At 46.1% G+C, this 17,309-nt stretch overlaps 1 protein-coding gene across 1 annotated transcript in view; it reads right to left on the bottom strand.

Annotated features, from left to right (window-relative positions):
- The window catches only part of LOC119442129 (solute carrier family 22 member 8), a 33,055-nt gene extending 19,926 nt beyond the window's left edge, over positions 1 to 13,129 (bottom strand). Inside the window, exons 1-5 of the mRNA XM_037706882.2 lie at positions 12,922 to 13,129; positions 4,947 to 5,222; positions 4,308 to 4,442; positions 1,062 to 1,165; positions 749 to 903 (exon numbers count right to left, since the gene is read on the bottom strand). Of these exons, the coding sequence (XP_037562810.1) occupies positions 749 to 903; positions 1,062 to 1,165; positions 4,308 to 4,442; positions 4,947 to 5,171 (619 nt within the window). The 5' untranslated portion in view covers positions 5,172 to 5,222; positions 12,922 to 13,129. The remainder of the gene's footprint in view (positions 1 to 748; positions 904 to 1,061; positions 1,166 to 4,307; positions 4,443 to 4,946; positions 5,223 to 12,921) is intronic.
- Between the last annotated feature and the right edge of the window lie 4,180 nt (positions 13,130 to 17,309).

Raw genomic sequence — 17,309 nt, 5'->3', positions numbered from 1 at the left:
CCGGTAACTGCAGTGCTCAACGAATTGAAACACGTACAAATCGGAAACTACCCTAGTATGTTGTTTCGTTTCCAGGTTCACCTGCATTTGTAACAGTGGCCTAAATACTCCTAAACGTAGGCTCGGGTCTATTACAGTTACGCGTAAGAGGCGTTCGTTGCTGTTCACGTTTCAATCTTTGAGCACGTACATTACACCTTTCAAATTATTGTCTTGCCTGTATAGTTGTGTCGTAGCATTTGTTGAATGTGAGAGTTGCAGGCACCGGGACATGCAAGTCATTCCTTAAATCAGTGGAACGTATAAGTTTGCCCACCGCGGTTCATACTCCTCGGCACACTTATCTAGGCCAGTTTGTGCTGTAATAAATTGATATTCGGACACAGCCCTATACATTGTTCGTGGATTCAGCAACAACGCCAAAGAGATAAAACTGTCATAGAGGTGACAAAACAGAAAAACGAAAGTTGCAATGCTAATGAAAACCACGGGAAGACACTATCACTCTGCCCCTGTTCTTACTCTGCCTCAATTTCTCACTGCAATCCAACCGACACTTTATAGAACTGTAGCCATGCTGGTAAAGCTGCTGGACGCTCAGCGCAAAGCACCACGTCTTTTTCTTGCTTATTCATTCTTCTTTGTAAAGATGTCTCAGTAACATATTTTGCGGTCATGGCTGCTTCATTACCTCCTTAAAAATTAGTACCCTCCGCCGCTTCTTCAAAGAACCAATTGATTGTCTTACCGATGACGTAAATGGTCGTGCATACAGTGTCGGATCCCATAGACGTCAGAAACCTCCAAATCGGGAATGTCGTGAAAGTGGGAAAGAATGTCCCGAGCAAGTTTCCGGTGGCTCCGATGAGCATGACTAGGATTACTGTCTTCTTCCTGCCTATTCTGGAATCAGTAAAATATAAAAAGAAGAAGAAAACATCGCGTAGTCGTAAAATTGCTGTATTCGAAAAGTTCCGAAGTAACGAAAGTTTTGTACCCATTGGATATCAGCAAAACGTTAAGCAAGCCGGGGAACCTGTTTGGGAGCGAAGATTTCTCACCTGTCGGCAAGGAATCCAGAAAGCAAATAGGAGACTATGGACCCGGTGAAGTAGGCTGTGTGGACTGCGTACATCTTCCAGCTGTCTCCGCACACCCATTGGTTCTGCACATGTTCAACGTTGTGGCGAAAAAAAAGGAAATCATGCTAAATGAGACGCTCAGTACGCAAGCGCTTACTTAGTTTTGCTGATAATTAAAGGTACAGCATCGTGTAAAAAAAGTAAAGGCAAGCCGGCCGTCGCTAGCTAACAGCTGGCTGGTCATAATATTTTTGCGATAGGCTGCCCAGGCCGAGTGCCTGAGCTGCACACACTTTTCAAAATACGTGACAGTTTAAAAAAATTAAAAGAATCAGTCAGCGGAGAATGAACATGAAGAAAAAGCTTTTTTTATTATTTTATTTATTCATTACCTGCATCGCCAATAAGGGATTACACCAGGGGGGATTTCATTCGAAATACAAAAATTTATAGAAGGTTATTTGCACACCCGTTTTGCTGACAGTGTATGCTGCATCGAGACAACTTATGCTGCGGACGAGCGCAGTCAGTTTGTTTTAAATGATAAGTTGCGTTTTATTGCAGTAATATTTAAATTGTCTGGGCACAATTTTTTACTGCAATTAAATTTCGTCAGACGCAAGTTATTTCATTACGACTAGATTTCATTGCGTCCAGAAAGTGTAGAAAGTAATGACGTATTCTACGAACGTATAGTCGCTTCTGAATGCCTTGACAGCGCTAAAAAAATGTGTAGGACAGCTATTAAGCTCCGATGCACAAACAGGATGCAATCCTGACGATTAAGCCAGATTATTGCTGCTACACCCACTTATTATCGTAAAACAGTTTTAAAGCTGTTCTTCGTGACTAGTGTAGCACGGCCAAACACTTTGAAACGACCAGGCCCAATATGCCAAAACTTTTTACAGGTAACTCGGTTACCGCTGGAAAAATCTACTTAGTGAGGCATGTGGTGCTTTGGTCCAAGATATAGGAAACGTGGGCCATCGAAAAAAAAAACTAATCGACTTCGGTACTCTGTATTTGAGAAAAATGCTTCAGAGCCACGGCGGAGTCCAGGTTACTCATGTGCACAATGCCCGACAATTAACATAGTTTACCATATAAGCGTCAGCTCAACTCTTAATATGACCAAGTTCAATATTCCAAAAGCAGTGCGTCATGAAAGTTGCATAATGTTTCGCAAAACTTCAATAGTGGCTGATGAGAAGGAAACACTAACGATGTGTTGTGCTGCTATACTGGCTGCACTCTGCTTAGAAAGGCAGCATTAAGATAGCCTACATATATAAACAGATTATTCTAAATTTATTAATGCAAAGTAAATAATTTTTGTCTTCAAACAGCATCTTTCTTCTTTTTTTGAAACTCGCCTTGCTTCTGAACACTACACTCTACGGACACTGCTAATATGTTGGCTCGCAATCCGGCGGTGACGACTACAATAGTGTTTAAGCACCAAAGGTCACCGTGCACCCAGGAGAAGGGTAACACATACAGTGTACTTTATCATTGGACTATATCGTGCGCTTCCCAGTATAACTTTGAGACAACAGTCGTAATTATAGGCACCTTGATGCAATCATTATTGTGGCAATAAAAAAAACGCTAAATCAGTTTAGACCGATAAAGTTTACTCTCAGAACTCTATTTCGTTTATTTTGAGACAGCAGGTTGATTATTAGCAGAGAAATGACGAACATCAATGTGTCATTTTATTTTTAATTTTTGCGCTATAACTCTGGTGCCGCAACGTCAGTGTGACGTCATGAATTTGATAGTAAAATGACACATTTGTGCCGTTGTGGTCAGTACAAGTTATTGAAGCTTGCTAAGTTCAGTCTTCGGCTAGTTTAGTACAGAGTCTAGTCTATCTTTACGGATAAAGAATTAACTATACCGGAAGAAACATCGTCAAAATCTATGACGCCACGGCGAGATGTCGCGGCAACTTTGTTTGGGAGCGCTTTTTTTTTTTCATGGCCTATCAAGCGTCATCTCACTGCAACTGTTGCTTTCTTGGTATTTTAGAAAGGTAATTTAATAATATAGCTAAAATAATTTATGTTTAGTGTCGCTTTAGGCAAAAAGAACCCTTTTATAACGCTTAATTTACAATACATAAGAATTTGTAGTCTCCCGTTCATTGACTGTAATTCTCGAGCGTGCAATCGAGCCAACTTCCCATTTATTTAGGGGGCTAAACCGAGAGAGAGAGAGAGAAATACGTTTATTCAGTCATAAAAAAATAGAAAATTGTACTTGTATGAAAAGGCAACCCCAGTGGTTTTTCCGGTGAGGTGCCTAGATTAAGTTAATGGTTTCGCTTCTTATAAGGTAGGTGAGCAAGCTGTCATATATAGCTTTGCGGTGTTGAGGGGTCCCTCTAGGAAGGATCCAGTCATTGAGAGTGGCGACTGAGCTCTGCAGCCCAGCAAGGCAGATTCTTCGCAGTGATGACAGGCCAGGACATGTCCATAGCAAGTGGTGGGCTGTGGCTGGCGCACCCGTGGTGCAAGTTCCGCAGGTGGGGTCAAGCGACTTGTCGATGTATTGGGCTTTGAACGCAGGCGTGACTGCCGTGCCGGTGCGTAGACGGCGGAGTGCCACGCGTTCCCGGCGTGGAAGCCCAGGAGGGAGGGGGTCATGGCCTTCGGGCAGAAGCGCTTGTAGAGCAAGCTTTCTATGCTGTCGGAGCTGCAGGTGAGCATCGACAGCGTCGACATCTTCTGCCGATCGAGCTGTGACGGAAACGGGGCAAGGAGAATAGGGGGTGGGTAAATATGCTCCCCGCGCGAGCGCGTCCGCTCGCTCATTCCCTCCTGCGCCCATATGACTCGGTGTCCAATAAATGTGCAGCTCAGTTCCCTTGTGCCGCAGAAGTGTTGCTTCTTCGTGGATGGCGGTTGCCAGTGGGTGTGCGTCAATCTTGTTAAGTTCACGTATGGCGTCTTGCGAATCCGTGTAAATGTGTAGAGGGCGGTGATGCTTGAGGCGGCCATATCTGGCTGCCTGAAACCGAGAAATAGATCAAAGGCTCGTCCGGGCCAGCCGGCTGACAGGACGGCTTCATCAACCGAATATGTGAGTGGGCACTGGCCACTGCCTCGGTTGCCCTTCGTGACGGATGGTAGTACACGGTAGACGCGCACGCAGGTAACCAGGATGGTTTGCGAGCTCAAGCAAACCACATACGGAAAACGCCCGGGAACGTGAACCCACCTCCATGGTGACGGTGGTGTATATCTCGTTGTTGTCGTAGTACCATCTCGTGGGGCAGGTGATCCACTCGCTGCCACTGTCAGTGACCGCCGTATCATTGCTGCTGTATTGGCCATCTGGCTGTTGCCGGAGTATCTGTAAACGTTGAAAGCGAATTGTGAGGATTTGTTTTACAGCACTGGTGATCAAAGAAGGACTCCTGACATATAGCGAGAGCTCCGCCTGCTTCATTAGCTTTATCTTTTCTTTTGTATTTTCTCAAATATCTCGAGCACGCAAGAGGATGCTTAAGGTACTTCGTATATTTGCTTTAAATGTTCCTAATTAAGCAGTCAGACATCCTAAATATTGCTGACTGAATAGCGATAAGGCCGCCGTTCCTCCAGATCCTGCTCTCTAAGTAATTTATGATACCTTGGTTAGCTGCGGGACCTAGTATAGAGAGGCTGGAAGTGTTTGCATCTTGAGACTTGGACGTCGCTTTCTCAATGGACTCGACAATACAGCAGTTAACAGGATGCAAGAAATACCCGATGTCGGGAACGAGAACACTATGGCACTATGAATGGTTAAAATGACATATTACCCTACTCTCTTTTAAGGTGATACGTTCTCAAGCGTGCTTGAGCGTGTACGCACCTGGCAGCGGCCTCGGGGTAGCTGATCTATGTCCACGGGTGGTGTCGAGCCATCGCCGGTGTAATTGAGGAAGCACCACTGGCTGGCTGGTGTGATGTGGATGAACACTTGACCGAAGTAGCAGAGTGTCGCGTGCCATGCGGATAGCATCAGCGCAGCGGTGACGATGGTCTTGTTAAAGAGACCGTAGCCTCCAATCTCGCGCAGCACCTTCTCGAACTCCATGGCCACCCTTCACTGTCACCTGAGGGATCCACTTCGTGCTTTGGTGCTAGGCTGCATGGGTCAGACAGAGAAGGACGCCACTTGATGAATTTGGGCAAATAGTAACGTTTTCGCGATAATGTGCTCATTCTTACGTCTCACTCATTTTGACGACACACCAAAACGTAAACCCGATAGGTCAGTTTCAAGGGAACATTATTCGGCATGATTGTATTTATCTAAAAGAACGATAAGCGCTCCGATTGGTTTGCGCGTTCATCGATCGTTTCTAGGGTGATGCACGGGATACCGTATTTATACCACACGAAGATCGAGGAACAGAAGATCTAGACCCTGATTAGAAAAGCGTATAAGACGGCCCTGGGACCACACTCACAGACGTGAACGCCAAAATTACTGACACTGGGCGTGCACAATAAACTGGCCGAAATGTCCTACACCCAGACACAAGCTCAAATTCGCCGCCTCTCTCGAAACACTGCGGGGCGCCACCTGCTGGATGTCCTCCGGCTATGGAAAAGAGAGCACCGTGAACCTACCACGTGAGCTCCGCGAAAAGATCAGGGTCTACCCCATCCCCAAACACATGCACCTAATACATAACACCGAACAACTGCAAGTCTGGGCAGAAGCCCTTAGTATGGCGTGGGACACCCCAGGAGACACATTATACGTGCATGCCGCATGGCGCCATCATGGGGATCATGACGTCGGCAGTCGTCGACTCTCAACGCAATCTCCGCAACTGCGCCTCCATCAGAACTACCAACCCCACGCAGGTAGAAGAACTGGCGATTGCGCTAGCCGCAGCGACAATCTCCGAAGCAAAGATTTTCACGGACTAGCAGCAGGCCTACCGGAATTTAATCGATGGCCGCTGCTCCAGCATGTGCCTGGAAGGTCTGCAGAAACACTCAATAAGATCAATCTCGGTAATCGGCTTCCCCGGCCACATGGACATTCCAGGAGGAAACGAAGCCACCAACAGGCTCGGTCGCGATATTCTCCACCGAGCTATCCCCGACGCAGGCCGTAGCGACCCAGGAAGCAGACACGAACCCACAACGCAATCGTAGAATACGTTCAGATCGAAAAATATTCTCTCCATCACGCACGAATCTTAGCAAACTAGAGGAGGACATTCTCCAAAAGCTATAAAGAAGCACATTCCCATCCCTCGAAAAGCTACACCTATGTTACCCCTCGAATTTCAGACCGCAATGTCCTCACAGCGGAGTGCTCGTGGGCCGGGAACACGCGCTTCCCAGTTTAACCCCCGTGGTAGACCCCATCGCCAAACCCACTTTCGAGCAATAGGAGCCATTCATCGTAGCGTTGACCCTGACCGGTTGCAATTGCTCGTCGGTTGGGCCCTGGCAGAGGAGAAAACCACAGGGCGACCGGACCAGGCTTCCCTCCCATTTAGTTCGTAGAATTTTCATGTCGAATAAAAATGGCTTGAACCAATAAACAACTAAAGAGAAGATCACCTGACAGCATATGAACTATAACGCACGCCAAGAACCTCACGTTACCACTTTTCATGGCGGTTAACTGTTTGCTGTTCAATGCTTCACTGATTTCCCTGTCAAGAGGGGGAATTTTACTCGCCTTCTTTGAAGTACACATTTAATAACGAGGGAAGGGGGGGGGGGGGGGACGAAGTAGTCACGTAATCTGGCGAGTTTCTTCCGCCAAGGAGATTGCAGACAGCTTGGCTATGGTGCGAAAGTACAGGAACAACGCAAATATGGCGGAACACAAGACGACGAAAGGACGTCAGTTGTGTTCCGTCAATTTGGCACTGTTCCCCTGCTTTCGTACAATGAACCAACTAGCCCAAGCCACAACCCTAGCAAGCTATGGTGCGAAGTGTGTGTTATCTAAAGCGGGCGGAATAGATTGCACACTACCCTCGTGAAAGTATATTCAAAAACCCATTCCTTTACGGGTTATTCATCGGATCTTATATGCGGAAATGTTGTATGGCCCTTCTATTCTTTTCGTAACACGCCACAACCTCTGTTATCAGTTCAAAAGGCATTTTCAACTGATAACGGCGGTTGTGGCATGTTACGAATAGAAAAGCCCAGCGAAGCACTTTTGTAACTTACTTAAGGTTGCCATATAAAACCGAACGACCAAGTAACGTCGATATTTTCAAATACATTATCTAGAAAAAATTGAGAGCAATCTTGTTGAATCATTCCAGAGCTGTGATAGCCTATAAGTAGAGTACGGCCAATTTAGCTCGCGCGTGTACATATGCCAGTATTTAGCCCCATGCGAGATTATTGATGCGGCCGACCTGGATGTCTTATGACAAGCGCGTCAATTATTCGAGAGTGTCTGGGCTATTCGTGACCCATTTGGACGCTACGATTTCATATCGGACAGAATACACAGCGCTGACACCGGTCGAGCGATTCGCTAAATGCGTTGGCCGGCAATCCTTGAAAAATGGTGTGTCTTGTTGCACCCAGTGCGGAAACGTACGCAGCAAAGTTTAACTGACCTATTTTCCTCCATGATAAGCAATAGCTTAGGAGCAATAACACAGGCTCAGTTGTAATTAATAACACGCCACTGACTGCACTTCACGTTTAGACGGTGTAACAGGATATACAAGCGTGTCAGAGGTGCTTTGATGGCAGATAGGGAGACGAGGTCTGGTCTGAAGGTCCGCATTGCGAAATTGGTGAGCGAGTAGGCTTGGGAGCGAGATAGCAAGATAATACAAGGGTACTATCAGAGCTCGCAGATAGCTAAATAGCTTGAAGAGCGCTATAGCAGTTGATACGGTCATTGTAGGCGATTGTTTGGTGAAATTTCACTCGTCTTTTTTACGACCTTGAAAGCAAGTGTTTATAATCGGAAAGTCCTGCTATTATCGCTCACAATACATGCGATGCGTGAAGTAACACGCAGCCAAGTTATGAGCAGTCGGGAAAAAATTAAGCGCGATCCTTGAGGGAATATACCATGACTCGTACAAAACTGTCATTTTGAGACAGATCATCGACGCTTATGCTGTCAGGGTTATCATCATCATCATCAGCAGCAGCAGCAGCAGCAGCAGCAGCAGCAGCAGCAGCAGCAGCAGCAGCAGCAGCAGCAGCAGCAGCAGCAGCAGCAGCAGCAGCAGCAGCCTATATTTTATGTCCACTGCAGGACGAAGGCCACCCCCTGCGATCTCCAATTACCCCTGTCTTGCGCTAGCGTATTCCAACTAGCGCCTGCAAATTTCCTAACTTCATCATCCCATCTGGTTTTCTGCCGACCTCGACTGTGCTTCCCTTCTCTTGGTATCCATTCTATAACCCTAATGGCCCACCGGTTATCAATCCTACGCATTACATGGCCTGCCCAGCTCCATTTCTTCCGCTTAATTTCAACTAGAATATCGGCTATCCCCGTTTGTTCTCTGATCCACACCGCTCTCTTCCTGTCTCTTAGCGTTAGTCCTAAGATGGAACGAAAAATCTTAAGACTAACGTTAAGTTGGGTTATATGCTGTTACAATTACAACATGGCTCGTGATGTTGCCATCGTAATCGAGCAACATCAATGATCGAGACATCGCGAGCAGAGCATGGCTCGTTGTCTGCATGCAGCTTTGACTGCTTTTGGTTTTTGGCCTGCTGGTCATATAAAGCTGTGCAGAGGCGGTGATCGTAAGTACGTAATTAAGGCGGCTTTGTAGAATAAAACAGGCATTGTTTAATATCAAAGATTATTTTTTTTAGAAAGTTCTCAAAGGTGCTTTGGTCGGGCTCTGTATTCATCAATGTGCAGAAGTTCATCGTTTCTTTTTTTTTTTTTAAGGCTTAAATAGCCCTTTTTTCCTCTTTTTCCTCGGCGCTATCTCTTTGCCGATTAATTACGTGATCAGGAGGTGTGAGTATTATTATGCCCTAAAAATTATGGCAGGTTGTTGTCAGAGGCAGGCCCGCCTCGGCCGCATAGAGGAGGTGACGGGCGACAAGGTGTTGAACCCACTTCATTTTTCCTTGGAGCGTCAAGGTTAGGCGCCTTATCTGAGGAATGCGACCTCATGTCTGGAAGAAGAGGCGGGGACTGAGGAATTTACAGGCCTTGCTAGTGGCAAAATAGATAACAAATATTAGTACTTTGGGGTTATAATTATATCACTTGTACTTCTGCAGTATTAGCAGTGATAGTGCATGTTGCTAATGGACCTTGACGTTCGACTGTATAGATGTCTATAAGGAACTGATTTATAACCGATGCTTCATTGAAGACAATGTTATTCTTAACAATGCTGCAGGGGCAAATAGGTCGGTTTTTTTTTTTTTTTTTTTTTTTTTTGCAACACAATCATATATGCTGGCGGATGTCGAACGCTGCCATGATCAAGGATCCAATGGTTAAGTGGCGACAAGTCCTTGTTTACACTTATAATTAGCTACGTTGGAGCGTAATTTACAATTGCGGAATTGAAAGCGCTCTATACCCAACAGGGATACGGAGGCTACCAGCTGCTCCGAGAATATCGATCCCTCAAAGTTACCATTGGGGTTCCACATAGCTGCGGCCCGCACTGAATAAGGATAGCTTTCTGGGAACCTAGTACACATAACGACAATGCATTTCACTGTAGGTTTGTGCACACTTGCCTTAAGATGTAAATAGGCAAATTTTAATCAGTTGCATAATACATTCCGTTGTTATCGAATATTGTCTCATGTTCACAGGCGCTTATTATGGGCCACGTAAAAAGTAGCCACTTTCCCCTGTGCTGTGTTTTTAAGAACTACTTGAAGTGTTCGCCGAAGCATCTTGCACATGGGGTACATAAGAATGTAGCAAATGTAAACGCGTGCTCTTATGTTATTATTTGACCGCCACCATGACCATGACCGCCACCGGGACCACCACATGACCGCCACCGTGTGCCTTGGAAAACTGCATGCAAACTACCAGCGCATATATTAGACTCAATGACAAAACGTACTGGCAAGCTTGGCTGAGGAAATGAATCTGTATGTGGCTAAGGCTTTATATTACGGGAATCGTATCGATCACACGCAGAGTTTGTACTGCCGTCAATACATGCTGCCCCACACTGGAACACTGGCACTTGCCTCACGTACGCAAACCAACAAGCTAGAAATAGCATTGGATAGCTTGAATTACCGACATTCATCCCAGTAAATTATATTCTTAACCTGACTAGACTACCGAAGTTGTCTAAGGTCCAGGCTTTTTTAAACAACAGTGCAGAAAAACAAGACAAATACGAAGAAGGCCAAGAGACACAAAGGCAATATATTCGCGTTTTCTCTTTTTGCGCCCTTGAAAATGCAGTCATACGAAATGGTCCAACTTCACATCCTGTTGAGGTCTAGGTATGTTTGTGAATAAATTTCATAAATGCAGAAAGGGTTCGAAATGGAAAGAGAAACGTTGCTTCATTCAAATAGGCGCTATTATTTTAATCTCTATTGAAATCGCTACGCTTCGCTGGTTTTATTCATTCATTCATTCATTCATTCATTCATTCATTCATTCATTCATTCATTCATTCATTCATTCATTCATAATACCTAAATGGTCCCAAGAATTGGGACATTACATGACGGGTGGGCACAAAGAAAAATTGCGGGTTCAGTTAGGTGGCGTGACTAGACAGATGCTGTTTTTGAATGGCAGTTTTTATACAAGAAATGTCGCTGATGAGGGTGACGTTAGAAGGAAGGTTATTGCATTCTCGGGTTGTGTGCACACAAAAAGAAAAGAAGGTTTATTCGTAGGGGAATGTACATGTGGCGGCTACAGAGAATTAAGATGGCCCGATAAACGATGTGCTGAAATAATAATTTGGTTATCTGAGGGCAGGGAATGAAAGAGCCTGAAAACTAAAAAAGATGGGCAGGGGGGGGGGGGGGGGGGGGCTGCGGTGGAAGGTGAGCAACGGAAGACACAACTGAGATATTAAAACTTGTATATATATATATATATATATATATATATATATATATATATAAAGAGAAGTTCCTGTATCCCTTGAAAAAGGTCGGTCCACCGACCGACACTGTTGGGTAAATAAACCTCAGATAACCACCTAGTTGTGTTTCTCATCGCTAAAAATATGCTTGGCCGATTCAAGATCTCGTTACTACTATATATATATATATATATATATATATATATATATATATATATATATTAGTAGTGAGAAAACCTGGCAGCTCGGTTCTGAACCGACTCTGTCGCATTTCTCTTTTCTCCAATGCTGAGTCTGAGATTCAAAAATCCACAAGCGTTCTGCCTTGGTTTCTGAAGCCATCGACACTGAGTAACTGTCCGCGACACTGCGAAACAGCAGTTCACTTTCAAATGAACCATCAAAGATCGATGCCCGTGGGCACTAGCTGCACACTATAAAGGCACTTGAGTGTTGACGCTCACTTCTGACACTCGTTTGTACAACATTTGGGAACACGCTTCAAAAGCAACCCAGCCTAAACTGTTCCAATCATCGTATTCAGAGCCGGTGTTGCAGAAAACTTCGTTTCGTGGCTAAAGCTATGACACAAATTTTGGTCTTCTCCTAAACTCCCTAAATGTAATCTACATACATTTGATCCATCCCTATAGCTACAAGTGCCGTCAAAAGTTTGCCGCTCTAAGGCGAAATTATTATGCCGCCACCGGCTCGGGACGGTAGTCACAAAGGCTTACTCGTTTCGCATCGGAATGGGTGATGCGCTCATGTGTGACTCGTGTGGAACAATAGGAACTATTGAACACATTTTGTGCCTCTGTCCCCGGTACGACGTCGAACGTGAACCTCCCCGGACAGCCTTAAAACGGCGTGACTGTAAATAATTTTAGAAAATGAAGGTCCTTGGACCATGGCCGTGCGTGCCGATGGCGCAGAAAGTAGCGAAAGCGCTATTGCAGTACCTCAAGTCCACAGGTCTCTGCAACCGTTTATAGGCTTCGTGCGCACCTTCAAATCTGGGCGAATAATTGCTTTCTCTCCCTCCCTCTCTCTTTCTTTACGTCCAAATATTCCCTTCCCCCAGTGCAGAGTAGCAAACCGGAGTGTCTGTGGTTAACTTTCCTGCTTTTCCTCTCTCATGTATCTCTCTCTCTGGTCGTCCGATGTTTACCACCGTTTCTCGGGAGTTCTCGTATTTCCTGATGAATTACATTTTTTCTGACTAAACTCGGAACGAAATCAAATCCTTTAATGGAGTACTAGAACATTCTAGAAAATTGTCTTAAATATTAAAGGAGTTCTTGTACTTTCCTTGTTATTAGAATATATTCCCCGCCTACTTCTCTCCCGCCATCTATTCACCCGCCATTGCCGCTGGCAATCCTTCGAAATTAAATTGCTTCAAACCTAAATCTGTCCGTCACGTAAGACAATGGCTGGCTCATACCCTCTTAAGCAACGGCTCATCGCCCCGTAAACGCGGCCTCCCCATTACGACGACAGAAGAGAAGTGAAATTCTACGCTACAGCGAGGAGCGGCAACGCAGTCAGCTGTGCAAGACGTTGACGACTAATGCAGGAGCAGTGGCACGAGCGCGTGCCGACCACGAACATGAGCGCAACCCGAGGGGCGCCAACGAGCCAGCTGCGGAAGAAGACGACGACGCTCGAGCCAATGCTGATGATGACAGTTTTCTGTACGCAGGCGATTTCGCCTTGCCATACACGATTTCGCCTAGGCATATAAAGCTTCGCTTTAAAAACGTATTGACAGAAACTCACCACTCGTGGGAGTGAACGTTTCCAAGGGCTTGACAGCGGCGACGGCGGCAGCCCACATCCCCTAAAACGAGACTGCAGGCGGTGAAACCACACACGCCTTGCACCGCTGTTCGCGGCGAGTCCTATTCAGTTTCTCAGCACCAAGTCACCAAGTCATGCGCGAACTGCTCGGCGCTGGCGTGCATGCACACACGCACACGCACGCACGTACGTACGCACGCACGCACGCCACAGACACATACATACCTTGTTACTTCTGGCCGTTCTTCGCCGTGCGAGTCGCTGGAGCGTGGTCCGACCGCCTCCACTTTATTACCGTCGTTTCTCGAGTGGTGGCCGCTGTAAAGATAATGTTTACCGCAATTCCGCGGTCATTGCAGACGATGAGAGCTCTTTGTCTCGAGTTTCACCAGCTGGAGCTTGCGTTTTGTTGACGGTTGTGCTATTTCGCGTGCTCAGAGCGATGTAAGGCGAAACCGATAATTGGCCAAGGTGCACACACATAATTAAGCAATTCAGTTGTTCCGGTATCCTGTCTAAGAAGATTTTTCTGAACAGATGTATGTAAAGCATTCAAAGCTATATTGAATCATAGGCGACCATGGCTTCATTCAAACAACTTAGCCTGTCTCTGCAACGAGATCTACGTTTGTCAGAAATAAGCTTTCAATTTCCTATGGTGCTTGCCGAGAATTACAAATAAAACAACGATACAACGTTCAAAAGCTTTTTGAAGCTCACACAAGTCGCCTAAACTATAAAATTTTCCACTTTCCATTACTGCTAACCAACTGTATGAAAGTGCGTTTGTAAATGCTTCTACACATAAGCTCGACCCGCTACTGTCGCGTCCGTCACCCCCATGTAAACACTGCGATTAACACGATCGTGAGTGCAGATGGAAAAATTCTGATAATAAATGATCCACGATATTTCCCGCGTTACCACTGTAGGATTGGACACTCTGGCTGGTGAGCATTCCGTTGCATTACAAAAAAAGCAAAAAAATAAAAAGCAGGTACCATAAGAATTGTTTTCAGTACCTTTCAAGACGCATGTGCTCGAGGGCTTTGTGGGGGGAGGGGGGGACTCTGGGCGCCCCTTGTCCAACCACAGACGACCTTGTTGTAGGGCATCTGCCACGGCTTTCGGAGGCAGACTAAAGCTGCCGCCGGGTGCCTATACTGGGGAAATAGGTACAAGTGCACTCCCGGCCAGGTGCTCAGCCATTACGGGACCTCAACGCTTGGAAAGGGGTGTTTCTCTCCAATTCGAGGACGCCCCGCGCCCTCTTAATAGGTGCTTTGGGACGCCATACTGGATCTTCCCGCCATGGGAGTGACCCAGGCCCGCTAATCACTTATATTGAACAAATTATTGCAGGTGCCCTACTTTGGCTTTCTGTTATTCAGGTTCCCGCGTTCTGAGCCCACTTTTTTCAAACAATGACGGCGGATAATTTCAGGAAAGAACAAGTTGAGACCATCTTCCGGGAGTCAGCGATCACTTCATGGTATCGTGCTTCGGCTATCGGTGTAGACTACCGACTAGAGGTATCGGCCTGTCTCCTTGTGTGGAGATGTTGCGGGCTATAAATTGCTGACTAGGGTGGTGGTTTTGATCAAGTTGGTGATACATGATTTCCTTAGTGCAGCGCACACAAAGAAGGAACACAAATTAAAGAGTGGCGCATATGCACACATTGCGCCAGTGATCTGTCCATACATCAGAGCATGCATGCTTCAACTACATCACAAACTTACGCTGTAGGAGGTCATGCAGTACATATCCACATATTCAGTACGGTAAATAAATGCGTTCATGTAACTCGTGTTACGTGCTTGCGGTAGGTATTTCTTATGAAAACTGCTTGGTCAGTCATACTGGCAAGCCAAGTATGGAAACCACCAAACCTTGCCACTTGTTTGCGGAACATCCAAGCGTACAACATTACAAGCTAACCCGCAAACATACGCACCCTCACACAAATCACTACCTCGAAAACAGGAGCGATTCCTCTGAGCTCTATAAGTTAATACATTCCCTCACCCAACCCATCCAGAAATCACCTCATATCCCCTGCACAATTCTCCGCAATGCCCGTCAGAACCATCAGAAAGGCCGCAGGCATCATTTTGTACTACGATTTCGGAATGTTCCACCCGGCTTCCATCAGGCTTCACCCCCGCAACTAAGCCATCGATTCCTCCATGGTGTTTGGCTCGACGTGCCGTGCACCTAACCGAACCATGAATCAGAAAAAAAAATCTGAGCTGTCATCACCTGCTTTTAAACAACTAACTCTGCTCGTTTTGCACGAGAGATGCGCCGACCACGTACATATTTATACTGATGGATCGGCAACTTTCCAGTGTTCCTATGGAGCTGTGGTTTTCCCAGCGAAAGCCACCACCATCAATTGCAAGACTAGTCACCCAATGCCATCGACGGCTGCGGAACTTGCAGCTCTTCACGCTGCACTTCGCCTCGTCAGCCACGAACAACCTCGAAGATGGTCAATATTCAGTGACTCGAAGGCCTCACTGCAGTCTTTGCTATAAGCTCTGTGGCGTTGACCACATAGGGAACGAACACGCCGATAACGCTGCTCGATCGGCTCTTCAAGGCGACGAAGAGGAACCAGTACCGTTATCAAGGACAGATGCCGCTAGAAAACTTCGAATGCTCACCCGTGATATCAAGTTCTCCCTGTGAAATGCAAGATGTTTTCAAAGCAACCGGCTGCACAACCTAGACTCTTCTCTACGCCTTTGCATCCCAGCTGGACTTTGCCGTCGCGAAGCTACCATGCTTTGTCGAATATGGCTACGAGAGACCTTTACGAAGTTTTTTTGCATTCCGAATCAAATGGGCCGACGACACCTCGTGTGATGACTGTGGTAGCGAGGAGACCCTTCAGCACCTTCACTGTGACTGTCCTCGCTGCAATTTACAGAGACGATCGCTCGTAATCGCGATAGCGCGCTTTGACCAAAGACCTCTAACAGAGGAACTTATTTTAGAATGCCGACATCACAAGCCATTGCAGCGGAGGGCGACGATGGCACTGTTGGAGTTTTTAAGGGCAACAGACTTGGACAAGCGGCTGCAGCCTGAACAGATATTTATAGGGCTGCAAGTGTAACTGTGCTGTGCCACCTGTCACCGACTGTGATTGTGTGTCTGTGCTCCTCTCTTTCTTTAGTTCTACTTTGCTGTCACTTTACCACCCCCTCCCCTCTCTCCCCAGCGTAGGGTAGCAAACCGGATCTTCCCATCTGGTTAACCTCCCTGGTTTTCCCCTCTCTTCTCTCTCTCTCTCTCTCTCTCTCTCCGCAATGCCGATTCTGCGCAGAGCCCGGGTCCCTCAGGCACATAGTAGGGGGTTGCAGACAGGCACCATTGCATCCACCGAACCTTTATCAAACCAACGAGCTTTGGGAGAGAGCTTTAGCCAGCTCCGACCTCGAGGATCAGCAACGGCTGATTGCGAGGGCTCAGGACTCAACCTGAGCTCAAGGCATGCATTTTGGAATGAGGATGCCTCTCCAAAGCTTCATTTACGCAATAAAAATGTTTATTCTCTCCCTCTTGCTAGACAAAATTTGCAGGCATTTCGATTTGCACTATAGCTTTGTAGACGGTAGCTAGTTACGTTCACCAGTCACTTTAATTTGCCGCATGTGTACCAAATTAAGCTTCTTCGGCCTATACATTCCTGTACAGGTATTTACAGGAACACGCCTGCAGTATCAGCTTGTTCGAAGTTTGGCGCGTCTTTAAACAGTGGGAAATGTCAATTAGTGTCTTTTACCCGTAAACGCCTCCCTGTGAGACCCGCTTATATAAGTTGGATGGTCTGCCTCTTGAACGGATTGAACATTACAAATATCTTAGAGTCTACTTTTCAGAACATTTAACCTGGAATAGACATGTTGAATATATCACCTTATGTCATCAAGAATGCTAAACCTCATTAGACGTAATTAGACGTAAAGCTGCTCTTTTACAAAAGTGTAAAAGAGCAGTTTTACAACACAAATGTTCGCACAATACTGGAGTACGCTTTCGCGGCTTGGGACCCTCAAACCTCATAGCTTTAGACAAACTTAAACGCATTCCAAACCGCGCTGCCAGATTTTTTTTCTAGAAATTACAACTTCCACAGCAGAATTAAATTAATTAAAGAACACCTTGGCTGGCAAAAGCTAGCGCAACGACGCTCAGCAACAAAATTATAACTGTTTTCCGAATTTACTCTGGTGTTACAGGAATAAAGAAGTTGTCCATTCTTCCGCCCCCTTTCATTTCTTTGCGATGTGATCACGAGTTTAAAGTACTTGAAACACGCTGTCGCATTGATGTTTTCTGCAAATCATTTTTCCCCC

The sequence above is a fragment of the Dermacentor silvarum genome, chromosome 2 (genome assembly GCF_013339745.2).
Source record: "Dermacentor silvarum isolate Dsil-2018 chromosome 2, BIME_Dsil_1.4, whole genome shotgun sequence".
In the NCBI taxonomy this organism is placed as follows: domain Eukaryota; kingdom Metazoa; phylum Arthropoda; class Arachnida; order Ixodida; family Ixodidae; genus Dermacentor; species Dermacentor silvarum.
Note: the sequence above shows the minus strand (reverse complement) of the source record. Positions and strands in the feature narration are given on the sequence as shown.